This window comes from Ylistrum balloti, unplaced genomic scaffold (assembly GCF_031769215.1).
Source record: "Ylistrum balloti isolate Yb309-2 unplaced genomic scaffold, AGI_CSIRO_Ybal_v1 Utg370606, whole genome shotgun sequence".
NCBI classification, from domain to species: domain Eukaryota; kingdom Metazoa; phylum Mollusca; class Bivalvia; order Pectinida; family Pectinidae; genus Ylistrum; species Ylistrum balloti.
In genome coordinates, this window is record NW_026782373.1 from 72160 (window position 1) to 99799 (window position 27640).

At 38.3% G+C, this 27640-nt stretch overlaps 1 protein-coding gene across 1 annotated transcript; it reads right to left on the bottom strand.

Annotated features, from left to right (window-relative positions):
* Positions 1–2421: 2421 nt before the first annotated feature.
* Positions 2422–21885, bottom strand: LOC132556924 (E3 ubiquitin-protein ligase Siah1-like). Its single transcript, XM_060221378.1, has 7 exons — positions 21851–21885; positions 17338–17467; positions 15199–15363; positions 14545–14677; positions 12374–12480; positions 6512–6704; positions 2422–6115 (listed from the first exon to the last, which is right to left on the bottom strand). Exons 2-7 carry the CDS (start codon positions 17432–17434, stop codon positions 5938–5940), a joined length of 873 nt encoding a protein of 290 aa, XP_060077361.1. The 5' UTR covers positions 17435–17467; positions 21851–21885; the 3' UTR covers positions 2422–5937.
* Between the last annotated feature and the right edge of the window lie 5755 nt (positions 21886–27640).

A 27640-nucleotide genomic window follows, 5' to 3' on the forward strand; every position in this document is an offset into this window, starting at 1 on the left:
GTTCATATGAGATGACAGTTTTCTGATTCTATGGTAAAGACGATACTAAAGATGTTTGCTAAATCCTTCGCTTTTTGTCTTTATCTGTAATAACTGTATCATTTCCCTCCTTCATTTCACACTCCAGATTTCATACATCTAGAAATGTTTACTGTTGATCTTCTTCTCGCTACCCTTCTGTTCGTTAACAACTGTATTTACTTTGTTACCAGCGATACAGTAGTCCCTCTAATTTTCTCCGCCCCTGTTCCCTAGATATTTCTTCCGCAGTCTACGTATTTTTCTTGATAGAGGCAACCGATCCTTGCTAAAAGTCGTTTTTCCTTTCTTTAATCCTCCTCTCATTTTTGTGTCGCCTGCAGAGCTGGCGGACACTTAGGGATCACTTTGTCCGTCGTCACGCGTCGGTGGCGTCGGCGGCGTCCATACGAAAGTTTTCTGGACTTTTTTCGGTTATGCTTTGAGGTATCAAAATGAAATTTAGTATATGGCTGTCTGTAACCCTTCTTGGCAGATTAATGCCCCTTTGAACTTAGAAAAAATTCTGGGAATATTGTTTTCCGGAGTTTTTTTGGGTTATCCTTTGAAATTATATACTGAGAGGAAAAAGAAACGCAATTAGCAGAAAGTTAATATTGTAAATTAAATCCTTGACGTACACCCTTGAAACTTACAAATGTGCACGTTTGATTTAGGTCCCTGTGGTACCGTATTAAAATCACTGATGCATAACTAAACTGCGCACGTCGCTTGTACAAAAGAATAAGAGACAAAAGCACGATATCTCAAACCCAGCATAAAGGATTGGTTCAAAATCTGTGTGGGCGAATCTTCAGACATATCCGTCTTGATTTCCCACATTTTAACCATAAACAGTTCACCGTGAAAAAAAATGCCACAACTGTCCGAAGTTGACAGGGGTCGTGCCATTGCACTTCTTATGCAAGGTACCCCGCAAAATCAGGTCGCTAATCAATTTGGAGTCCATCCATCGAACATTTGCCGTCTCATCAAAAGACCACATGCTACCGGAAAGGGTTACAGACCGTCCCGAAGCGGTCGCCCTCGTGTGACGACGCGTCGGCAGGATAGGGCAATGCGACTTTCGCACCTACGCAATCGCTTTCTGTTCCAATTGATCCAAAGACAGTGCGTACTCGACTGCGTGCCTTCGGTCTAAGACAGAGGCGCCCATAAGTTGGACCACAGATTAATATGCGGCGACGTGCCAGACGAATGCAATGGCTAAACGCACATTCCGTAAGACGCTTCCCAATGCAACGTTAGAGAAGGGTCCTGTTCTCAGATGAGTCCAGGTTTTAGCTTTACAGGACAGACGGCCGACGTCGTGTCTATAGACGTACCCACGAGCGCTATTCAGATGCTTGTGTGATAGAAAATGACCGCTTTGGAGGAGGACCGGTCATGGTATGGGGAGGGATTGTGCATGGTATCAAGACTCCTCTGGTCGTTATTCAGGAAAATCTCACGGCCGTCCGCTATAGAGATCATGTCCTAGCGCCGCATGTTGTTCCTCTAGTACAGCAGCGTCAACTGACGTTTCAGCAGGACAACGCCCAGTCGCACGTAGCGAGGGTTTACCGTGTTTATCTCGCAGCAAACAATGTCTCCACCCTAGACTGGCCCCCCATACAGCCCTGACCTCTCCCCAATAGAGCATTTATGGGACATATGTCAGTTGGACAGAAGGACAAGACGTAGGCCGAATCCTCCAATCAACGTCGCTCAGTTGGCGTTGGCGCTGGATGAGGAATGGAATCGTATACCAATGAGGAGGGTTAATACCCCGATCAATTCAATGCACAAAAGAGTTCGTACAGTTACCGCAGCTCGCGGGGGGCACACACGATGGGTCCAAAACGTACTTCATTTTGAGTGGGGTACTCTTGAATCAACGTCAGGTTCTGACATCCAGTTCGATTTCTGGATGACTTCTGTGATACTTTATGCAGGCGACACATACAGTTGAGAAAGATACAACAATAAAAAAATTTCAAAGTGAAATTCCATGATGGCCGCATGTCGACCATAATGTTATCTTGTTTAATGGGCACAATAAGGAACAAAGGGGAACCTACATATGAAATTTGCGAAATGTTTATGGATGGATGACGGACCACACGTGACAAAAACAAATAAAGTATCAAATGCTATTTCTGTTGCCTAATACATATTTCTGACATCAATTACAGTTCCTCTGGATGATTTGTCTAAGAAGTTGCTTCGGAATAACTATCTTCCCTTGCATAACTTCATATGTTGACTTCCTCTGTCAATTATATCGGGCTTAAAATCAAATTGTGATGATCTGGTTTCCAAGTTGTCATCTCAGCTAGCACAGCCCAGTCAAGCCAACTCTAACTGAACCATTTTGATAAACAAGAAATCTACGAAACTCAGTTTTAGTGTTGTAAAAAATTGTATTATAGGAGTACTGAATGTATGGGGAACTAGTGACTAGATAATAGTTGTTTTACATAGAAAAGGTCTGTAAACAAACATGTCTCATATAGTGGTCTGAACATAAAAAGCATAAACGAATATTTCACAACACTAATACACAAGGACATCTGCTACCTCACACATTTCATCAGCAGGTCTCTCTGAATATAAAATCACTATAATTAGTGTCAAATTGTTATAATTGAAAATATTACACTATATTGTTTATTGTCCATTTCCAGGACAGACTCTTGGTTTATTGATCCAACAGAACAAAGATCAGGTGATTGTACATTGTAATATATAAGTGTAACTGTTTCTGGGCCGAACTACAGGCCACACGGCATAACGGGCATGAGTGTGAGAGAGTTCCTGGGCTTGTATCCTTTGTTTTAGGTAATAACCCGAGTACACTGTCCCTAGGGGTGGGCTTGTATCCTTTGTTTTAGGTAATAACCCGAGGACACTGTCCCTAAGGGTGGGCTTGTATCCTTTGTTTTAGGTAATAACCCGAGAACACTGTCCCTAAGGGTGGGCTTGTATCCTTTGTGTTAGGTAATAACCCGAGGACACTGTCCCTAGGGGTGGGCTTGTATCCTTTGTTTTAGGTAATAACCCGAGTACACTATCCCTAGGGGTGGGCTTGTATCCTTTTTGTTAGGTAATAACCCGAGTACACTGTCCCTAAGGGTGGGCTTGTATCCTTTGTTTTAGGTAATAACCCGAGGACACTGTCCCTAGGGGTGGGCTTGTATCCTTTGTTTTAGGTAATAACCCGAGGACACTGTCCCTAGGGGTGGGCTTGTATCCTTTGTTTTAGGTAATAACCCGAGGACACTGTCCCTAGGGGTGGGCTTGTATCCTTTGTTTTAGGTAATAACCCGAGGACACTGTCCCTAAGGGTGGGCTTGTATCCTTTGTTTTAGGTAATAACCCGAGGACACTGTCCCTAAGGGTGGGCTTGTATCCTTTGTGTTAGGTAATAACCCGAGGACACTGTCCCTAGGGGTGGGCTTGTATCCTTTGTTTTAGGTAATAACCCGAGGACACTGTCCCTAGGGGTGGGCTTGTATCCTTTTTGTTAGGTAATAACCCGAGGACACTGTCCCTAGGGGTGGGCTTGTATCCTTTGAGGAAGTATTCTTTTGGTAAATGGTAAGATCTATTGTGAATGTGTATTAATGAGCACTCTTACCAGAAATCATATAGATAAGTCAACTGCAAGTCAGTAAGCAATCACAAAATATTTCTTATTTACTTATCAGTTTTTCTTTGCTTTGCTTAAAAATTGAGAATTAGCTTGACAATGTTGACGACTTTATCTGGATCTTGGAAACAACACTAACAAAGTGAAGTGTTTTGACTGTATAACATTGGTAACAGACATCTAGTGTACCCTTTCTAATGTAAACATCTAAGATATTTATTCTCTTATACTATCTCCTTTCCAAAGAGTTCCAAAGTAATAAACTCACTTTCCAAATCTGGAGTGGTTTACACTTGATTCTCAATATCTGTACAAGTTGAGTCAATATGGAAAACTCACAATAATAGATTCCGACCAAGAAAATTTGACCAAATTGTACACTAAATCAATTTTGATCCATTTTTCCAACAAGAATAATGTTACATTTTTTGAAGGGATTCCATATAAAAAAGTATATATGATTCTCTGACAGTTTCAAGACTAAGCATTGTCTATCATCCATTTGGTGGTAAGTACTGACTGAGTTTTCAATTCTTTCAATGATATTTCCTTGACATGCAAAAATAAAGACATGTACATACCACAATTGGAATCATCTGATCTAAGGACTTTTGATCAATATCTGTTATTGATCAAAGCTAGGTACATCTGAAAGGCACCCACTAGCTTAACTTGTTCTTTGAAAGTTGGATCTTTTTCCCTTCTTTTTTTCTTACCTATGTTTTTTATCTTAATGATATGAAATTTCAAAACAGCGATAACAATCTTTAATTGCCAAATCAAAGATGGCTACCCAGTCTTTTTCTGATACATCACAAAATCTGATATCAGAAGGGCATAACAAGGGCAACCTACATATGAAGAATGGTTTTACAAACATATGGGTGTAGGATAAAATGAATAACCAATCCTATAATGAATTTACTGTTCTCTTTCTAAATTGCTGCATCATTTAATCAAAATGTTCAGTGATTTATCTAACCAGATATCCCATAACTAGAAATCAATAGTTTATTGTGACATAAGATGACATACATCCTTTTTTTTCTACCAAAGACCAAAAATATAATGTGCAAGATAGCAAGGTCCTTACTGGAGAGGATATTCAAAACACATACCACAGGTTACACATGTAAGGTAGACTATTACATCTTGTCATATCAACATTCTGACATTCAATAGTCAGCTAAATGCAGCAAATGACACAGTATCTAATAATGCTCACTCTAAACATTGAGCTAGTCATGTTTACTCAAAAATTGAGTAAATAAACTAGGCTTATTTGAAATTGACCTAGTCATTTTTACTCAAAAATTAAGAAAATAAACAAGATTAACTCAAAACCTGGGTGAGTCATGTTTACTCAAAAATTGATTAAATAAACTGGGTTTATTCATAAAATTGAGCAAGTCATTTTTACTCAAACCAGGTTTACTTAAAAAAAACTGAGCGAGTCATGTTTACTTTAAAAAAAAGGGGTAAATAAACCAGGTTAACTCAAAAATTAAGCTATTCATGTTTACTCAAAAACTGAGGAAGTAGTGTGGGAAATCCACCTAGAGGGTATATCATCATTATCTACACGATGTCTTTGACACCAGACACATATATTCATTTTATGTCGACTATAATTCAGCACTAATTCGTGTACCAAAGTCTCAAGCTTTGCAACAATATTATACATCAACAATCACCCCAACTCTCTACTCTTGCCTTATTCATACTTCACTATCCACTTCTTAAATTAAATCACACATACTATATATAAAATCTGTTTTTGCCAGAATCTAATTTTTGGCATTTTTTAAAGGCTTCTTGCCGAACTACATTTCTACTAAACGACAGAAGAACAAAACACAGCTTTAAATCACTGAATATCAAACTCCCAAAAAACAAAAAAATTATTTCGGAGAAATTGGGTCTTATTCATTCTACTATTGTTACTGAAAATTAGAAATTTAGAACAGAAAACTAAAGCTTTACTACAGCAATGCATAATTCCTTTTTCATCACTTTCTCCCTTTTTTGACCTCATTTATGTTTTACTACCAGTCACACATATAAATCAATATTATCACTTATTCAACCCTGTGATCACCATACACACATATGTACATGTTTGTGGTCATTCACTCACTCTCTCACAGTGATCTTCACATTTTCTCCTCACAGCCTGTATCCTCAGCACATGTGTTCAGTGACTTTCAAACACTCCATCTTTTCACAGCATATGACTTTTAAACACTATTTCTTCACAGCCAGCAACTTCAACACATGGAGATTGTCACATTAATGCCAAGATTTCCATGATCTGCAAACAGCTGAGCAATGTTTGTATCAAACACAAGACAGTCACTAGCTACAATGGCTGACTGAACACCATCATGGATGCTCCGTGGAGTGGCTTCCCATGACAGGCGTCGACGATGGCCATTCAACTCTAATCTGTCAACAAGTAAACAAAGTATTGTAGACAACATAATTAAGGAACACCACACAAATATAGGCAAAGAACTTCCTTAACTATGTATGCATGCACCTATACCAATATGTTAATCACTCTAACACCTAAAATCTCCTCACCTGAGCTCCAGTCCCAGTAAATGTAACAATAATTTAGACATGTAAAATAAGAATTCCTTTGCCCTATTGCAGCCAAAAATTTTAATTTTTTTGTCCTAGCGCTGTTTCAGTCAAATACTGTTACAATTCAAAATTCCTTTCTCTTTACACTGTTTCAGTCAAATACTGTAACATTGATATTTCATCATGAACTATATCAATCTTTTGAACACACTGTTTATGAAATACATGAAATATCATAAATACTGTCATTCCTACCTGTATGCAAAGTTCTCTGCCTGTTTGCGTGTGCCTATTAGCTGAACGATTGCATAGAACATTTGCTGTCCCTCTGTTTTCTCTTGTTTTTCTAGCACCAACATGAAGTTATGGCCAAAGCATGACTGCATCATAACCCAGTCTACAGCGCCCGGTAGGTTGATGTCTGTTGCGAGGAATACAATGTCTTCACCTGTCAAATAGACATTAATACAAGCTAGCTTGCTCTGCTCTTGATGTCCTAGATTCTATTTTCATCTGAAATATAAATGTGTGAAGAAAATGGCACAGTAGAAAATTAAGTTACTTTTCATAATAATGAAGAAAAAAATTTGTATTGTATTCATGAATATTACATATGTCCCCACATGGTTGTTACTAATAGTGATAAATTGAGATTGACATGAATTGTGATAAAAATCAAACAACATTTGAATTTTATCACATAAGTTGTTTCTGTAGGGCTGTCATTTTGTTAAACAATAAAAAGAACACCATAGTTTTTTTTCCTGGCAGACAACACTGTGCTGACTTTCATCAAAACTGGACAATATGTAAATTACAACAAATCTGAAGCTGCTATATGGCGGCCATCTTGTCCAATGAGAAAGCTGATGTCATCAGATGTGGACTAACCAACATACCAATTTTCCTGGAAATTTGGAGATGCCTTGATATTGGCTAAATTTTCACAAATAAGAGGCCGCTCCAATGACCCATCAAACAACAAAATTGTTCTTTCATAACTTCTAAACAATAATGATCAAAAGATAAACTCTAGAAGAATTCAATATCGAATGTTTACTAATCTTTTTTATCTCAAACAATGCAATTCATTCATAAACAAATCAAAATTTTACCTTCAATTAAATTTCTTTTAATTATGAAAACATAATTTTGTGAAAAAAAAATTCTTGTTTGAAATAAAGTTAAAACATCTGCTTTAATTCCTCGCACACAGTCAAGGTAAAAATGACAGCTCCTATGTGGAACAGTGAATTGGCAACAACTGTTGTTTGATCAGAGGTATATTCAGTCCATAGAACTTATGTGTTTACAAAACCCATATGAATGCTTTGCAAGGGATATGCATCACTGACAAAATTGGGTAATCCCCAAATGAAGGCATAATTTATATAGAAGTGGAAAACTGTAAATAGCCAGGATGTTGTGACAGGTTGCAAATAAAGGATTCAAACTCGGCTGGGACATTTTTTAAAATATTTTTTCTTTCCCTATTACTTTGTACTAGTGAAAACATCAATCATGAATAAAATATCCAGACTACAATGGTCACTCCAGACAGCAATGATCACTCCGGACTACAATGATCACTCCGGACTACAATGATCACTCCAGACAGCAATGGTCACTCCGGACAGCAATGGTTACTCCAGACTACAATGGTCACTCCAGACAGCAATGATCACTCCGGACTACAATGATCACTCCAGACAGCAATGGTTACTCCAGACTACAATGGTCACTCCAGACAGCAATGGTCACTCCGGACTACAATGATCACTCCGGACTACAATGATCACTCCAGACAGCAATGGTCACTCCGGACTACAATGGTCACTCCAGACAGCAATGGTCACTCCGGACTACAATGATCACTCCGGACTACAATGGTCACTCCAGACTACAATGGTCACTCCAGACTACAATGATCACTCCAGACAGCAATGGTCACTCCAGACTACAATGATCACTCCGGACTACAATGGTCACTCCAGACTACAATGGTCACTCCAGACAGCAATGATCACTCCGGACTACAATGATCACTCCAGACAGCAATGGTTACTCCAGACTACAATGGTCACTCCAGACAGCAATGGTCACTCCGGACTACAATGATCACTCCGGACTACAATGATCACTCCAGACAGCAATGGTCACTCCGGACTACAATGATCACTCCAGACAGCAATGGTCACTCCGGACTACAATGATCACTCCGGACTACAATGGTCACTCCAGACTACAATGGTCACTCCAGACTACAATGATCACTCCAGACAGCAATGGTCACTCCAGACTACAATGATCACTCCGGACTACAATGGTCACTCCAGACTACAATGGTCACTCCAGACTACAATGATCACTCCAGACAGCAATGGTCACTCCAGACTGCAATGGTCACTCCAGACTGCAATGATCACTCCAGACAGCAATGGTCACTCCGGACTACAATGATCACTCCGGACTACAATGATCACTCCAGACTACAATGGTCACTCCAGACTACAATGATCACTCCAGACAGCAATGGTCACTCCAGACTACAATGGTCACTCCAGACAGCAATGGTCACTCCAGACAGCAATGATCACTCCAGACAGCAATGGTCACTCCAGACTACAATGATCACTCCGGACTACAATGATCACTCCGGACTACAATGGTCACTCCAGACTACAATGGTCACTCCAGACTACAATGATCACTCCAGACAGCAATGGTCACTCCAGACTACAATGGTCACTCCAGACTACAATGATCACTCCAGACAGCAATGGTCACTCAGGACTACAATGATCACTCCGGACTACAATGATCACTCCAGACTACAATGGTCACTCCAGACTACAATGATCACTCCAGACAGCAATGGTCTCTCCAGACTACAATGGTCACTCCAGACAGCAATGGTCACTCCAGACTACAATGGTCACTCCAGACTACAATGATCACTCCAGACTACAATGGTCACTCCAGACAGCAATGGTCACTCCAGACTGCAATGGTCACTCCAGACAGCAATGGTCACTCCAGACTACAATGATCACTCCAGACTACAATGGTCACTCCAGACTGCTATGGTCACTCCAGACTGCAATGGTCACTCCAGACAGCAATGGTCACTCCAGACTGCAATGGTCACTCCAGACAGCAATGGTCACTCCAGACTACAATGGTCACTCCAGACTACAATGGTCACTCCAGACAGCAATGGTCACTCCAGACTACAATGGTCACTCCAGACTACAATGATCACTCCAGACTACAATGGTCACTCCAGACTGCTATGGTCACTCCAGACTGCAATGGTCACTCCAGACAGCAATGGTCACTCCAGACTACAATGGTCACTCCAGACTACAATGATCACTCCAGACTACAATGATCACAATGGTCACTCCAGACTACAATGGTCATTCCAGACTACAATGGTCACTCCGGACTTCAATGATCACTCCAGACTACAATGGTCACTCCAGACTGCAATGGTCACTCCAGACAGCAATGGTCACTCCAGACTGCAATGATCACTCCAGACTACAATGGTCACTCCAGACTTCAATGGTCACTCCAGACTGCAATGGTCACTCCAGACAGCAATGGTCACTCCAGACTGCAATGGTCACTCCAGACAGCAATGGTCACTCCAGACTACAATGGTCACTCCAGACTACAATGGTCACTCCAGACAGCAATGGTCACTCCAGACTACAATGGTCACTCCAGACTACAATGATCACTCCAGACTACAATGGTCACTCCAGACTGCAATGGTCACTCCAGACTGCAATGGTCACTCCAGACAGCAATGGTCACTCCAGACTACAATGGTCACTCCAGACTACAATGATCACAATGGTCACTCCAGACTACAATGGTCATTCCAGACTACAATGGTCACTCCGGACTTCAATGATCACTCCAGACTGCAATGGTCAGTCCAGACAGCAATGATCACTCCAGACTACAATGGTCACTATGCCTATATTTGGTGAAATACTTTCCTGTTGCAGTTCAATACATCCAGGTAGCCATTACTAATCTGAAAGTTGGTGACTCATACTACAAGAGGCCCAGAGGGCCTGTATCGCTCACCTGGATTTTTATGACCAACAGTACTAAATCTGTGCATATGTTCCAAAGTAGATGCTTAAAGCAATATGACAAATAACTCCATATGGGTTCTGTCCCTTAGTAGTCAGCTCCCTAATCTGTGCAATGTTGAATTGAGACTTTCTTATGATGTTTCCAGTTAAATATAATTGATAGCTTTCTTTTCAATCAAGGAAAGAAGATAGTCAAACAACATAGCAGAAAAACTCTTAGTTATAGCTGGACGGATGACCCAGGACAGCAGAAGTTTACTTGCCCTTTAGATCACTGTTTACAAACACAGATACAACATATTTGAGACTTTCACAATATGTAGCAACAATTAAATATGAAGACAGGAAAATTTAAGGTACATGTAATTATAAACCATAATCCTAACTCAAAACCAAAAATAAAACATTTCATGTATACCATTAGTGATGTCACCATGGTCAGTTAAGCCCCGGTTACTGGAGATATACTGATAACAGTTTACTGTAGGCCTATAAACACTGTATAGCAAATGAGATCAACTTAGAATTTCTTATTTATTTATGCTATAATTATGAAGAATCTTAAATCAAAATGAAACTCTTGCAATTCTCTTTCCAATCATGTTTTCTGTATTTTAATGTTGTGAATAGAACATAAGTAATTGGCTAACATGTAGTTTTTCACATTACTTAGCTAGAGTCTCTCAGACCTCCTGGGGGCTTGGCCTCATCTATTTTTTTGGAACAGTGTGACATCACTGTGAAAGGTTTTTATAATCTATTCCAAATTATGCCAAGAAAACTCCCAGCCAAATATGTCATTACGTCATTTGTATATAAGCCTTTAACGGTCAAATATGATGGCTTTTTGGTTAATCAGAAGAAGTTGATTAACTATTTTACCAAATCAAACCCCAGTGACCTTAAATATCATTATGGGTCAAGCTATTTTTTCACACACTATGTGGGCACCATTAAAGGAACCTTTTGGACAAATATAATGATCACAAGCCTTTAGCTTAATCAGAAGTTGTTCAAAGGTTTAACACATTTGACTGTTGTGAACTTGAATATGGGTCAAGGTCATTTCTGTTCTCAAATATTACTCGGCATCATTGAGAACCTATTTTGGAATAATATCACTATCCTAGATGTTTTGGATCATCAGAAAATGTACTTTAAAGGTTTAACACATTTGACCCCTGTGACCTTGAAGATTGATCAAGGTCATTTCTTTTAGCAAACTTTACAGGACACCATAAGAGGAACATAGTAGCCAAATATAATGATTCTAGGCCTTCCAGTATTTTGGAAGAAGTCGCTTAAATTTTTAAACACATTTGACCTCTGTGACCTTGAATATGGGTCAAGGTTATTTTTCTTCGCAAACTTTGTTGGGCTTTATCAAAGAAACCTTCCAGCCAAATATAATCATTCTAGGCCTTCCAGTATTCTGAAAGAAGTCTTTTAAAGGTTTTAACACATTTGACCTCTGTGACCTTGAATATGGGTCAAGATCATTTCTTTTTGCAAACTTTGTTGGGCTTTATCAAAGGAACCTTCCAGCCAAATATAATCATTCTAGGCCTTCCGGTATTTTGGAAGGCATCATTTAAATGTTTTAACACATTTGACCTCCGTGACCTTGAATATGAGTCAAGGTCCTTTCTTTTTGCAAACTTTGTTGGGCTTCATCAGAGGAACCTTCCCGTCCAATATGATAACTCTAACCCTTTCGTTATTTCAGAAGAAACTGTTTAAATGAAAAGTTGACGGAAGCAGGACAGACAGACGGTGGACAGACGGACAGACAACAGACGCCATGCTATGGCATAAGCTCACTTGGCCCTTTGGGCCAGGTGAGCTAAAAATCAGACAGACCAAACTGAAAACCTATCTCAAGTACCCAGATTTATAACTATGTAACAGTGTTCAGTGTTTGTCTTACAATCCAAATAATGTTTTGCAAAATTTTCAACTTTTGTGTTGACCTCTGTAACAGTCAGTCTATAGAGGTATTACATACCTTGAAGTGTGGTGATACTTTTATGTTGCTGCATCAGGTGTGTCATAACTTGCTCTAAGGATCCTTGCCATTTACATGAAGCTCCAGGACAGGGACAACAGTAGGGTCTGCAGTAGAGTTTCTCTCATTAGTGAACATACACTGGATGATCCATTCTTAAGAGGTTAATGAAACAAGCTCAAACATTTGTTATTCAATGGTGAGGTAATGTTATCAAGAGAATCAAAGGCCTTAATGGTCACAATACTGTCCTTGTTCATGTAATGTTGCCCTAGAAAAAATCTTATTAACAAAGTAAGAAAATGTACACTATGCTGTACATATATACAAGTGTAAAATTAACTGTCATCCCATGTTTAGGTTTCTAACCATGTTTTGAATTCAAAGAAATTGCACTAACAAATGTAATTTTCCTATAGAAACTATTCCATCCATGAACAGTATATAATAGATTCTATTATATATTGGTTTTGAGAAAATCTTGAGAGAATTTGAGACAATCTGACCCCTTTTTGCCCAACAATCTCTGTGCCAGTCAAGATCAATATGTGCATATCATCAAACTGTCATCTTATACTAATAATTCTAACACAGTACAAACTATATTCAGCAGGAGAGTTTCTGGTTCACCTTATCTGGGTATTCACAAGCTTTTCACAATTTCAGTCAATTTGACCTTTTTTTGGCCCCTGCCCATCAGCATAACAAGTTATGCTAAAAAATATAATTTTCTGTATAAACTATGGTAAACTTCACCCCCTCACCACAGGGAAAGGTGAGACCCTTGGGCCATGAATTCACAATTTTGGTGAAGCATCTGAAGACACTCTATCCATGAAGAGTATTTGATTCTACCAATCTGGGTATGTAGAAGATTTTTGAAATTTTTAGTCAATTTAAACCCTTTTTGGCCATACCCATCAGCCCCATTGTTTAACATGGTTAAGATGTGCATAACATCAAGCTGTCATCCTATAATAACAATTCTAACCAAGTTTGATCTATTTCCAATAAAAATTAAACAAAATAGCATTTGAATCTACCATATTTCTGAACTTTCAATTAATTTGATCCTTTTTGGCCCTGCCCCTCTAGCACTTTGGGGAAGGAAGGGACCATATCATTTACGATACAAATTTTGTGCAGCTGTTCAGGGGTTTCCACAAAAAGTCGAAAATGTTTAAAGTTAATGACACATGACACCAGACAATTGTCCAATGCATTTGGTCACCCTGAGACTTTGTCTCACTTTGTAATGTCATAAATGTCTAATGGGGTGGTGTAAGTAAAAAATATTCAAATCTGTGATAAAATTGCAAGGATTCACTTAGGATTAAAAAATATATATAGAGAGAGAGCACTCTGGGAAAAAGTTGCTCCATACTTGATTCCATGTACACCCTGTTTGGTTTTTTTACATGATGTCTAAATAACATAAGAGAATTATATAAAAGTAAATCTTTAATTGAAAATAAGATTTTGTTGATCAAATAAACTAGATACTTTAGCAAACATTCCTAAAAACGGCATTTTCTTTGACTGACATGAAATCTAAACTAACGATGTTCTCAGTCTATTTTACAGCATATATAATGCTATGAACGACATCACAATGGAAAAAATGAGTCTTATTGCAAATGTGTAACACAAGGTTATTGGCCTAAAGTGTCATCTGTTTAATCTCAACACCATATGTATTGTTGAACAGGGTAGTTGTGCGATAGAATCCTTGATTCCAATTAAATCCAAGATAACCTTTTTCCAATTTTCATTACATAAACAGCAAACTTTCAATAAACTGATGTCCAGACTGACCTGTACCTGTATTTACAGCACTCCAGATAAACCTGATGTTGGTAACTGTATTTATAGGACTCTAGATAAACCTGGTGTCAGTGCCTGTATTTACAGGACTCTAGATAAACATGATGTTGGACATATATTTAAGTAAGTCTAGATAAACCTGTTGTTAGTACCTGTATTTACAGGACTCTAGATAAACCTGGTGTCAGTACCTGTATTTACAGGACTCTAGATAAACCTGTTGTCAGTACCTGTATTTACAGGACTCTAGATAAACCTGGTGTCAGTACCTGTATTTACAGGACTCTAGATAAACCTGGTGTCAGTATCTGTATTTACAGGACTCAAAATAAACCTGATGTCCTTACCTATATTCACAAGTCTCCTCGTGATCTGTTTTGTCTGTATGAAGCAGAGTGACTGGGCACCCACTGGACGAGTATTTACAAGGGAACATGACGGTGCTTGCCACTTTTTCCATAGCTAAATTACGTATATTTCCTGAAAACACAGAATACACTCTGCAAATGTTAACTGTTAAAATCTTGACCCATGTAAATCATTCTCTACAGTTATAACTCCAATGATGTGAAGCTGCCTTTACCCTTTAATTATTACTTGTTAACAATAGTAGTTATTGAGAAACAACTGACTAAGTTATGTAGCTTGTGTATCTATTCAGAAAATTGAAAACAATACAAGTACTTAACAATCATTATAATTCAACAAAGATATCAAGCATTGTCGGAGATGGTTCAAATGGAAACTTACTTGAAATAGAATAGTACTGTGACAGATAAATAAGATGTTCCAGCCAAAATTCCAATCAAATTTTATTAAAATCTGTTCAGCAGGACAGGAGTTGAAGTTTTTCACCACAAAAAATAGCTGCCATGCTTCCCAGAATTACAACTCCATGAGGAATATTTATTGAGCATTTTCAATGTTATTTTGAAATTTCTCCAGTAATGCTGGAGTCAGAAATTAAGCGTACATGAAAATGTTTATCATACTATTCTTACCTAAAGGGCCTCGACACGTTGGACACATGGTAAGTTTCTGACGACAAGCCTGGCATACTATGTGACCACTCTGACACTGCATGATGGGAGGGAGCGCATAGTCAAAACACACAGGACACTCAAATAGACTGGCCAGGTCAGAATTATTGGGGTTTCCTGCAGCAGCTGAGAAAAATGGTTAAGATATCATTACTGTAGGGCAGAAATATGGTATGTTTGGTCTTTATCTTGCCCTGAAAGTAGGGCAGAAGTATGGTATGTTAGATCTCCATCTTGCCATGAAAGTAGGTCAGAAGTATGGTATGGAAGGTCTCCATCTTGCCATGAAAGTAGGGCAGAAGTATGGTATGTTAGATCTCCATCTTGCCCTGAAAGTAGGGCAGAAGTATGGTATGTTAGATCTCCATCTTGCCCTGAAGGTAGGGCAGAAGTATGGTATGGAAGGTCTCCATCTTGCCCTGAAAGTAGGTCAGAAGTATGGTATGGAAGGTCTCCATCTTGCCCTGAAAGTAGGGCAGAAGTATGGTATGTTAGATCTCCATCTTGCCCTGAAGGTAGGGCAGAAGTATGGTATGGAAGGTCTCCATCTTGCCCTGAAAGTAGGTCAGAAGTATGGTATGGAAGGTCTCCATCTTGCCCTGAAGGTAGGGTGTAAGTATAGTAGATATTGTGCCTTCTATTGTGATTGCATGATCCAAAGAAGTGACTAAATTTGGTATCTTTATATCTTTCTTCTTCAATATTTTTTGTTTCATGTAGCAACTTATTTGTAAGATAGCAGTACACAGTTTCTCGGTGTGGCCATGGGTGATTTTTTTTTTGTTCATTAGATTACCCCCATTATAAAGGTTTTAATTAAAATTGAAAAAACAAATCCTTGCTAAAATTGATCTTATCATGTTAAAGTGGACATTGTGGGGTTTCATTTTTTCAGGATAATATTTCAGCTTTGTGTTGGTGATTACTATTTGGGCAGTCTCGAATCTGTGTCTATGCACCAAAAACTAGCTTTACAAGAAGGGAAATTTTCATAGTGTTTACATGTGGTCTTTTGAAGGATTTCTGAGTTGGAATTTGCTGAAATGTAAGTACTTTGTTACCATGACAGTGTTGTTGATTTTAAGATTGGTGTTTAGAATTAAATTTCTTCTAGAAAGTTGTAGTGTTAGGTTGGAATTAGCAGTATTTTTGCATTTTTAGCATTTTTTCAGTAGGTAACCATGACAATCAAATATCAGAAATCAGAGGAAATTTTTGATTTACACAATTTCATCTCTCTACTGTTAATGTAATTGTTATGTAGTTTATAAATATATACTCAAACATGACCAATAATTTCAGGAAAAATGCAAATTAACTGTTTCTTGCTACCTAAGCATCTCCTGTTTGGTGTCAGTGTTGAGTATCTACTCAAGCAAGCAAGGTTACAGGTTCAGACTCGTGTCTGTGGCTTGCTTATTTTGGCTTGACATTTGTTTTTAAATATCTGAATAGTGTAGGTTGTTGTCAGTATACCGTAAAATGAGACAGGTTGGGGTATCATGCTACTGTATATGATATTTCAGTGTCATTACACTATAAGAGTGCCCCTGTTGTCAGTATATATATAACCAGGTATGGTATCATGCTTCAATGTTCATGTGGAGACATTTCATCATGCTATTGTATCAAGTTTTATAACATTTCAGTGTGACGACACAATAAAAATGTCCATGTTGTCAGTATAATGTGACTGGGTGGGATATCATAATATTGTATCCAGGTTTCTGACATTTCAGTGTGATAACACTATAAAAGCTCCCATGATTGGCAATCCTTCAGGGTACTAGTCTTTAAATGACCTTTGCTGACCTGTTGCCAGGATGCTATCAATCATCATTTGATTATTAATCCACAAACCAACCTGGAAGCACAGCTGTATTCATTTCCAATAATATAATGCGGCACAAAAAAATTTGGTCATGGTTATTGTTTTGGTAACTAATTCTTTAACAGCACATATCACATTCCTAAACATATAATGGAAAATCCAAGATGTTTCCAGATAATAAAGTAATCCTGTATTCAAGTTACTTTAGAACCCAGTTGCCACTTTTATATCAGAAGAATGTACTGATCATATACCATCTAATTACATACCAAGAGCTGCTGCAGCATTTGCTGGTCCACCATTGGCTGCCACTGGGATGTGTGACCGCTGTTTCCCAGAAGATGATGTCTGTCGACTAAGGCTCATCTTGGAGGTTAACAGCACACTCTCCAATTAGAACTGCAAACAACCACAAGCCTTTAGTGGAGAGAGCTTATATATAATTAGTAATATTACAAATATAAAATCGAACAGAACTAACTATCGACACATGTACCTAGCAATAGCTAGCTGTCCTTCATTTAAACAATGTAGAGTCCTTTTGGCAGAAGATTCATATTCTAAACAGTAATACTTAGTTGGAAGCACATTGTAAATACAATGTAAGATATATACCAGTATATATATATAAATAAATGCATGTTTTTCAGGTCTGCAAATTTTCAAAAAATATCAACCTGAACAGAATGGAATGTAACTTCAAATGATATATAAAAGTAGGTCACCATACATACTTTAGCTGTTATCTCATTTCAGCACTTTTTTGCTGAATCATGGCACTAAAATATTCATATGATTGTGATAATATATAAATATATCATTGAGCTAAAATATTTAAATGATTTAGCTAGAATATTCATGACTGTGCCAAAATATGTATATGATTGAGTAAAATATTTATATGATTATGCTAAAATATTCATATAATTGTGCTAAAATATTTATGTAATTATATTAAAATATTTATGTGATTGTGCTTGTTGCAGCTTTATACACGTTATAAAAATAGTAATTATGGTTAGCCCAATTTTTTTATTATGATTAATGCACTATATTTTCCAAAAAGTGATAATACTTCAAAATTTTATGGTGTACGATTAGTAAAATTACAGTAACACATCGTAAGTCATGTAGTAGATGTGTTTTATCAAAAAAATCTTTAATGTGACAAACAGAAATTTCACGATAGGAACAATAACACCATGATATATCTTTGGATTTTTTTAATGATAATTCTAACTAAATGTTTCACTCTCAGTTCTTATGTAAAACTATCATATAACCATGTGAGATTGTTATCCACAGGTATGCACATTCCACAATCTAACATAAAAAGAAATTCCGTATCAAAATGTCTGGGTAGCTGTTGTCCTGCTGTTGATATTGAATGTATGAATCCTTGAATTAATTCACTATTTTCTTATTTTATTTGGAAGTAGCCAACATCACAAATGGTCCTTAACCATTCATATTGTGAATTACTGACACTTGTTGTACTTGACAATCGCTGAGGAAAATAATACGATAAATTAAGTTTTCAATTTGTTAATCATAATTAAGTAAAGATTAGTTGCCTTGCTAGCCTACAGTCTATATGTTGTAATTAAGAAAGAGGGTTAGCTGTACATAGTACCAGACAAGCAGAACAGTTAACTACATAGCTCTTCTGGTAAGACTAAGAAAAGAAGCACACATACATGTAACAATTAACACACAACGTTTATAAATGCATCTGTGAAACTGGACTAGGTTGATGGTAGGACACCAGAGTGCTCGACTGAGTGTCTAGAGTTTGAATAATCCCTGGCCATGCATTTTTCCACTTCTATTACAACTGTTGTCTGTAACAAATCCTTGTTTCAAGTAGGTGAATGCTTGACATGGGGATACCTGAACCTGGATTGTAAGAAGTTATCTTCAGGGGCAAAGACTTAGAAAAAGAAGGGCAGATAACTTTCTGAGTATTGGAAGGAAAAACCCTCTTGGGTCAGCTACTGAGGTTTTTAGTTAAAAAAAAATAACCCCCATTATCCATTAATCCAAACAATTTTCTCCTATTTTTGAAATGATATTTAAATTCTGCTATCGCCTGGTAGATATTGGTGTCAATATTTTCTTCACATCAGAGCTTGAGACTTAACCGAGACATCAGCAGTCAAATATAATGTTACACAATCGCTTATCACTATTCTACAAACATATCAAGAATTGAAGTGACTTTGTGACCACTCTTGACAAGGGAGGTAATAGGTATTAACAGAGATGGGCGTGTTTAGTTGGAGCTATTGACAAGGGAGGTAATTAGCAATACAAGATACATTCGATTGTACATTATTGTGGTATCTGTATCTAGTATTTCAGTGCACCTTATTTTGACCCTTTTGGAGCCGTAAGCAACTAAATTCGACATGCAGACAGGGCGTCGTAGGCGACTTTGGTCGACAATTTTTATATCTTTATTATATATATTTTTATAATATTTGGTGCTGAGCTGTACATTGTGAGAGATATTTGGCGCTGAGCTGTACATTGTGAGAGATATTTGGCGCTGAGCTGTACATTGTGAGAGATATTTGGCGCTGAGCTGTACATTGTGAGAGATATTTGGCGCTGAGCTGTACATTGTGAGAGATATTTGGCGCTGAGCTGTACATTGTGAGAGATATTTGGCGCTGAGCTGTACATTGTGAGAGATATTTGGCGCTGAGCTGTACATTGTGAGAGATATTTGGCGCTGAGCTGTACATTGTGAGAGATATTTGGTGCTGAGCTGTACATTGTGAGAGATATTTGGCGCCGAAAGGGTTAAAGGGGTTAAATTGTCAGGTTTTGTTCTCTTTTTCTGTGCATTTGATTTCACAGGTTTCACAGACAATTTCATGATACTTCAAATCTGACTATTCACAAAATTACAGTACTTTTTGAGAAAAATTGACAAAGCTCATCAGCTTTAAGCTAACTCTAGACGAAAATTGCTGTTATGTCTACTGTCATTCATTATTTAGATCAGAGATAGCAGTTATCAAGTAACCTTCCAGAACATTGTTTTAACCCGCTGTTCAGTTAGGATTTCTAAACTTTCCTGGGTCATGCATGCTCAAACACATTGTTTATATTTTCCAAACAACAATGATAGGAATAAGTGTTGGGTTGCTCCTATTTTATTTCATTTTTACATTTTCAATAAAATGGTTATGCAAAGTTTAATATATCATACTTAACAGAAATGTTTTTGTCAATTATGAAATGAAATTCTAACCATTTACTCCCTTTAAGTACATACATGTTTCTTTTTAATTAGAGGTTTCAGCATGCACTGAAAGATTTTTTTATAGCATTTCAAAGAAATTTAAGCAGAAAATGCTGGTTTTTAAGAGCACTTGAGGAATTTTTTATGAAAAGGAACCACACTGGGTTGATGGTCAGCAACCAGGTAGTTCTATTAGTAAAACATCGGTCTAGAGTCAGAAGGTTCCAGGTTTGTACCCGACTCTGATTGTGCTGTTTTTCTGCTCCTAATAATTTCTGATAAACATAATTCAAATAGCAATGTTTCTGTAACAGACGTAATTATTTATTTCATTGCCTCCACTAGGAATCGAACCCGGGACCCCTGGCTTACTAGTGTGACACTTAACCAATCGTTCTAAAGAGAAGTTCCCTCTAGCCGAGTGGTATATTGCAGCTAGTATTTTACCAGGGTTACATACCCTCCCTCCAGGAAATAACTTGTCCCCGAGTTTCCAGGGGTTACAGCAATGCTGGTGGGGCATAACTATGAACTATTCCCGGGGTCCCTACATGAACGCCAATGTAACAGAGGTAATTTTTTATTTCAATGCCTCCGCTAGGAATCAAACCTGAGACCCCTAGCTTATCATTTTGACGCTCGACCAATCATGCTAAAGAGAAGTTCTCTCTACCCGAGTGCTATATTACGGCTAGTATTTTACCAGGGTTACATTTCTATTTTAAGACATTGGGTTTTTTGAGACAGTCTGAAAGATGAAGATTTCCATTACAATGTTTTATCTTACAATCTCCATTTAAATAAATGACATTTTCTAAATAGGACTTTTACTTTTAGATGCCGGACACAAACTTATTGACCTTTGTTAATATCTTGTACACCTGCACACAATTCTACAATTGTATGATACACTTCGAAGCACATACAATATAGACCTCGAGGATGTCTGATATCAATTAATATTATAAGCTTAGTACCTACTAATTATGCCTCATGACTAGATAGGACTGTTGTGTTATTTAACACTAAAAAATGACGTCATTATGGCAATTAATACACATCATCAAATGATGTAATCTTTATATGCTCCTATTGGTTGCATAATTTACAACATGAAAGTAACAAAACGAAACACAATGAAAGTGTTTTTCACACCGTAGGCCTAACCACCTGACTGATGGATTTCGTTCGCATTGTTTGTTTCTTTATAGTGATGAAACACAATTTCACTTACTAATGCCAGTTCGATATAAAACTTAAACATATGATAAAAGTCCACAAAATATCGATACGCTGAAATCAATTTTATCATAAAAACAATAACTGGAAATTCCCTAGCATGACATGTTTCATGAAACACAAAACATGGCGGTCGAAGTTTCTTTTATTTAGAGTGGTACGTTGAACAAGTGTTTACGAATTGCCAAAATACATTCAAATTGATTGATAAACGAAGGCAATATTTATCATATCAAGTTAAACTATGGTTTAAAAGGCTCAAATATACCAGAAAAATGTCAATTTCATCTTACCCAAGGTCTTCCACTCTGACAAATTGTGTGTTCGGAATTTCTGTATTTTTTTCCTTTCGGAACACCCCGGACCTCTTCATGGCTAATTCTCTTGAGGTCCCATATAGGGAATTTTACGGGGAACAAAACTTTAAACCATATTATATTTGTATGATCCGAGAAGAGAACTAACATTTAAAGATCGTTTATATGTATATATTGATAAATATCACATGTTCGACAGGCTGACAAGCTGATATATTGGAATACAAGTATTTTATTTGATGTTACAAACAAAAACATTAGCTCTAGTATCAATAAAGGTTGCCTGAGTCATCAGTCGATAACATCATATGTCGTGAGCGGACGACGATGATAGGTAGAAAGATGATTTAAAATAACGGAACTAAAATCTGAAAAAAATGAAACATTGGAACTAAAGAAATAACAACTAAAAAGTACAAAATAAGGGAATTAAAATTAAAAAAAAAATAATGGAATTTAAATGTACATAATATTTCAATTAAACGTACGAAACAAAATAACAAAAACCGTACAAAACAGAGAGCACCACAAACGTTACAGCAAAGGAACAAAAGTAACATACAAACGCAAGTTATTACCTAGTAAAAAAGATCTTATAGACTAAATATGTGTTAGAGAAAAACAGAGAAAGCGATAAGGAAGAATATCACGACACCTTAGCCGTGTACGTATAGTTTTAGAAAATTAAATGAAAAAGATCGACACGATGAAAAAAAAACAAGAAAAGAAAAAAGACAGGGAATCGAAATTAGTGTAAGTATGTCATTTCTTCTTTCTGTCGCTTTGCCAGTATTTCTTTCATTTTGGTCGTTTGGAAGCCTTAATAGATTGTGGATGTTTCTGTCACATATTGACCGTGCCTAAGAGCAGAAACAGTGAAAAAAAACCACTATTTGTAAACCTATTGATTTGTTAATTTATATAAACGAGTGTTTATCATCTAAATTTGAGGGAAAAATGCAAACGTTGGGCCATCATATTGGTATTTCCTGTCCAAACATCGTCCGGTTTCTCTATCCAGGCCAGAGACGTGTTATATACGTCTCTGTCCAGGCCAAACATCGTCCGGATTCTCTATCCAGTCCAAACATCGTCCGGTTTCTCTATCCTGTCCAAACGTCGTCCGGTTTCTCTATCCAGTGCCCAAACATCGTCCGGTTTCTCTATCCAGTGTCCAAACATCGTCCGGTTTCTCTATCCAGTGTCCAAACCTCGTCCGGTTTCTCTATCCAGTGTCCAAACATCGTCCGGTTTCTCTATCCAGTGTCCAAACATCGTCCGGTTTCTCTCTCCCGTCCAAACATCGTCCGGTTTCTCTATCCAGTGTCCAAACATCGTCCGGTTTCTCTATCCTGTCCAAACATCGTCCGGTTTCTCTCTCCCGTGTCCAAACATCGTCCGGTTTCTCTATCCAGTGTCCAAACATCATCCGGTTTCTCTATCCAGTGTCCAAACATCGTCCGGTTTCTCTATCCTGTCCAAACATCGTCCGGTTTCTCTATCCAGTGTCCAAACATCGTCCGGTTTCTCTATCCTGTCCAAACATCGTCCGGTTTCTCTCTCCCGTGTCCAAACATCGTCCGGTTTCTCTATCCAGTGTCCAAACATCGTCCGGTTTCTCTATCCAGTGTCCAAACATCGTCCGGTTTCTCTATCCTGTCCAAACATCGTCCGGTTTCTCTATCCTGTCCAAACTTCGTCCGGTTTCTCTATCCAGTGTCCAAACATCGTCCGGTTTCTCTATCCAGTGTCCAAACATCGTCCGGTTTCTCTATCCAGTGTCCAAACATCGTCCGGTTTCTCTATCCAGTGTCCAAACATCGTCCGGTTTCTCTATCCAGTGTCCAAACATCGTCCGGTTTCTCTATCCAGTGTCCAAACATCGTCCGGTTTCTCTATCCAGTGTCCAAACCTCGTCCGGTTTCTCTATCCAGTGTCCAAACATCGTCCGGTTTCTCTATCCTGTCCAAACATCGTCCGGTTTCTCTATCCTGTCCAAACATCGTCCGGTTTCTCTATCCAGTGTCCAAACATCGTCCGGTTTCTCTATCCAGTCCAAACATCGTCCGGTTTCTCTATCCAGTGTCCAAACATCGTCCGGTTTCTCTATCCAGTGTCCATACATCGTCCGGTTTCTCTATCCAGTCCAAACATCGTACGGTTTCCCTATCCAGTCCAAACATCGTCCGGTTTCCCTATCCAGTCCAAACATCGTCCGGTTTCTCTATCCAGTCCAAACATCTTCCGGTTTCTCTATCCTGTCCAAACATCGTCCGGTTTCTCTCTCCCGTTTCCAAACATCGTCCGGTTTCTCTCTCCCGTTCCCAAACATCGTCCGGTTTCTCTATCCTTTCCAAACATCGTCCGGTTTCTCTCTCCCGTGTCCAAACATCGTCCGGTTTTTCTATCCAGTCCAAACATCGTCCGGTTTCTCTATCCTGTCCAAACATCGTCCGGTTTCTCTATCCTGTCCAAACATCATCCGGTTTCTCTATCAAGTCCAAACATCGTCCGGTTTCTCTATCCAGTCCAAACATCTTCCGGTTTCTCTATCCTGTCCAAACATCGTCCGGTTTCTCTATCCAGTCCAAACATCTTCCGGTTTCTCTATCCTTCACTGTTGGTAAGGTTTATGAACGTGTTACCTCTGAACATATCTATAAATATTTTGTTGACAGCTCATTGTTTTATAACAATCAGTTTGGTTCTACCAGGTCATTCGAACTGATGTCAATATATAGAAATGTATCATAGTATCTAGTACCTTTATATCGATTGAAGAATAAAAACATACATGTATTGTCTTATGTGATATTTTAAAAGCCTTTGATCGTGTCAGGTCGATGAAGGTCTTTTAACAAAGTTAAAATCCTATGGAAAAGGAGAATCATTGGTTAAAAAAGAATGATAAACATCAAAGGTAGCAAAGAGTAAAAAACACAAAAAGAAAAGAAAACTTCAAATGCACCAATAATAAAAAGAAGAAGGAAACATCAATGGCACCGAGAAAAAAAAACAAAGAAAAAAGAAGAAAAAATATATCAAAGGCAGCAAATAGTAGGTATTAATTAGTCAAATTGGGTCCGATTGATGCAGGGATTTCCAAAGGTTCCATCCAAGCCAAGTGTACTTTTTTTATATAAAATGGTATAGTGGATATTTTTTTGGTTCAGGATCTCGTCTCTTCGCTGATGTCATTGTTCAATATTAGAATATACACGTGAAGTACGGATAATTGCAAAGTTTAGAATTAGAAAAGTTAGAAAAAAGTCAATGTGAAGAAATTAGAATTATTACTGGTCTTCCACCATAAGCAAGTATCCACGCTTTACAATTTGAGACATTTGTCTGCTAGGAGAAAACAAAGAAAACTTTGTACAACATAACAAACCCCAGACTATCTGTCTCCCTTACTTAAAGATCATATGTTTTTAGAAACAGAAATGATTTTGAGTTCTATATCATCAATCAGATCTTCTTTCTTACCATCAACGCTTAGTAAAGTAATCAGCTTCTAAAACCTGGCAACCAATCTTTTCCCACATCTTATTTTGGTATTGGAGGCTGCAAACTTAATATCATTCACATTTAACTTAGATTCAGTTCGTACATTTATGACTTGTTCGGAGGGAACCTTGTGGAATCTCCCCATTGTATACTTGTGGACGCATTTGTGAGAATGTCCATCACATTTTGTTTGAATGTTGATCTTAGGATATCAATAAAGATGTCCTCTTGGAGAGATAAAACGATTTAAATTTTAATATTGATTTGTTCAAATATATGCTTTTTATGTTTAAAATGTTTAGCATTACAATATTGACCCAGATGTCTACGGAAAGGAGGAGGATTTGAGTGGACACCAATGTGAACGGATTTTAGGGTTCAAATGGACCTCTTGTAAAAGGCATCGACTTTGTACCGCTCTCTCTCTCTCTCCTACTCTCTCTCTCCCTCTCCTATACCCTATAACTTCCCCTCTCTCTCACTACCTCCCCCTCTATCTCCCTTTCTACTCCTCCTCACTCTCTCTCAAAAATCATGCTATATTGTAGGTGTTATCCATGTTCATCTACATTACACCCACCTCTCTCTCTTTCTCATCTCTCTCCCTTCCTCTCTCACTTCAATATATCTTCCTCCTCTTTCTCCCTCTATCTCCTTTCCTCCTCCCCCTCTCTACCCCTTCCCCCTCCTTCTCCTCCTCCCCACTCTCTCCCTCTATCTCCTTCCCTCCCCCTTTATCTCCCTCCCTCTATCTCCCCTCCTCCTCCTCTCCTCCTACATCCTCCTCCTCTCCCTCACTCTCTTTCTCCTCTCTCACCCCCTATATCTTCCTCCCTCTCTCTCCCTTCCCCCTCCTTCTCCTCCCCCACTCTCCCCTCTTTCTTCCTCCCCCTTTATCTCCCTCAACCTATTTCCCCTCCTCATCCTCTCCTCCTACATCCTCCTCCTTTCCCTCACTCTCTTTCTCCTCTCTCACCCCCTATATCTTCCTCCCTCTCTCTCCCTTCCCCCTCCTTCTCCTCCTCCCCCACTCTCTTCCTCTATCTCCCTCCCTCCCCCCTTGATCTCCCTCCCTCTATCTCCCCTCCTCCTCTCCTCTTACATCCTCCTCCTCTCCCTCACTCTCTTTCTCCTCTCTCATCCCCTATATCTTTCTCACTCTCTCTCCCTCTGTCTCCCCTCCTCCTCCTCTCCTCCTACATCCTCCTCCTCTCCCTCACTCTCTTTCTCCTCTCTCACCCCCTATATCTTTCTCACTCTCTCTCCCTCTGTCTCCCTTCCTCCTCCTCTCCTTCACTCTCTTTCTCCTCTCTCACTCCACTACATCTTTCTCACTCTCTCTCCCTCTATCTCCCTTCCTCTTATCCCTCTCTCTCCCTCTATCTCCCCTCCTCCTCCTCTCCCTTCTCCTTCTCCTCACTCTTTCTCAAAAATCATGCTATATTGTAGGTTGTTAATAGTGAAATTTGTCACTCAAGTATAGAACATAATTTGTGTTAAATCTTAATGTGACCGGTTGGCTTATCAGACAGACAGTTTAATTGCGGTCACCTTAGTGTCAGAATCATGGACATGCTCTCCACCAGTGAGACATTAACTGGTCACAGTTTAATTGTAGATCAGTAGAAGACACTTTCCCTATCGGAATTAGATTATAATTACTTTAGGATAAACTGCAAGATCACAGCAAATAGAGTCAGTCCTGGTGTGGCCGTGGAAGGGGTAACTTGTTAAGCTCGATACTCAGGCCATACATGTTATCATTGTTGTAACTTGTGCTAATACTCAACATTTATACTTGAGAACGGTTGATGCTGGTCTTTTGTATAACATAAGGATAGTACAACATAGAGGGGTAACATAGGTGTTATTCATGTTCATCTTCATTACGCCCATCTCTCTCTTCCTCTTCTTCTCTCCCTCCTTCTCCCTCTTGCTCCTTCCTCTGTTTAAAAAAATGCTAATCATGGTATCTATATGTGGAAGTATTTTGGGCGATTAGAAGATGTAACAACAAGTGTCAAATCATTTGTAATATTAGCGAGGTGTTTTTGTTTATAATGTCCTCAAAGCTAGAGTTACATGCACTATTGTTGTTAATAACGACTCATAGACGTTAAATTTAACATCAGGGATAGGTGTGTCGTCGAAAAGAAATGGTGGGTTAAACTGTATTTTCGTTTTAGAAATTAGTGGTATTTCCGTTTTAGAAATTAGTGGTATTTTCGTTTTAGAAATTAGTGGTATTTCCGTTTACTT

Coding starts and splice junctions, on each gene's coding strand:
- LOC132556924 (XM_060221378.1), bottom strand. CDS start 17,434: ATGAGCCTTAGTCGACAGACATCATCTTCTGGGAAACAGCGGTCACAC. Junction 6,705..12,373: donor AAGTATCACCACACTTCAAG/GTATGTAATACC, acceptor TCTATTTGACAG/GTGAAGACATTGTATTCCTC. Junction 6,116..6,511: donor GCAGAGAACTTTGCATACAG/GTAGGAATGACA, acceptor ACTTGTTGACAG/ATTAGAGTTGAATGGCCATC.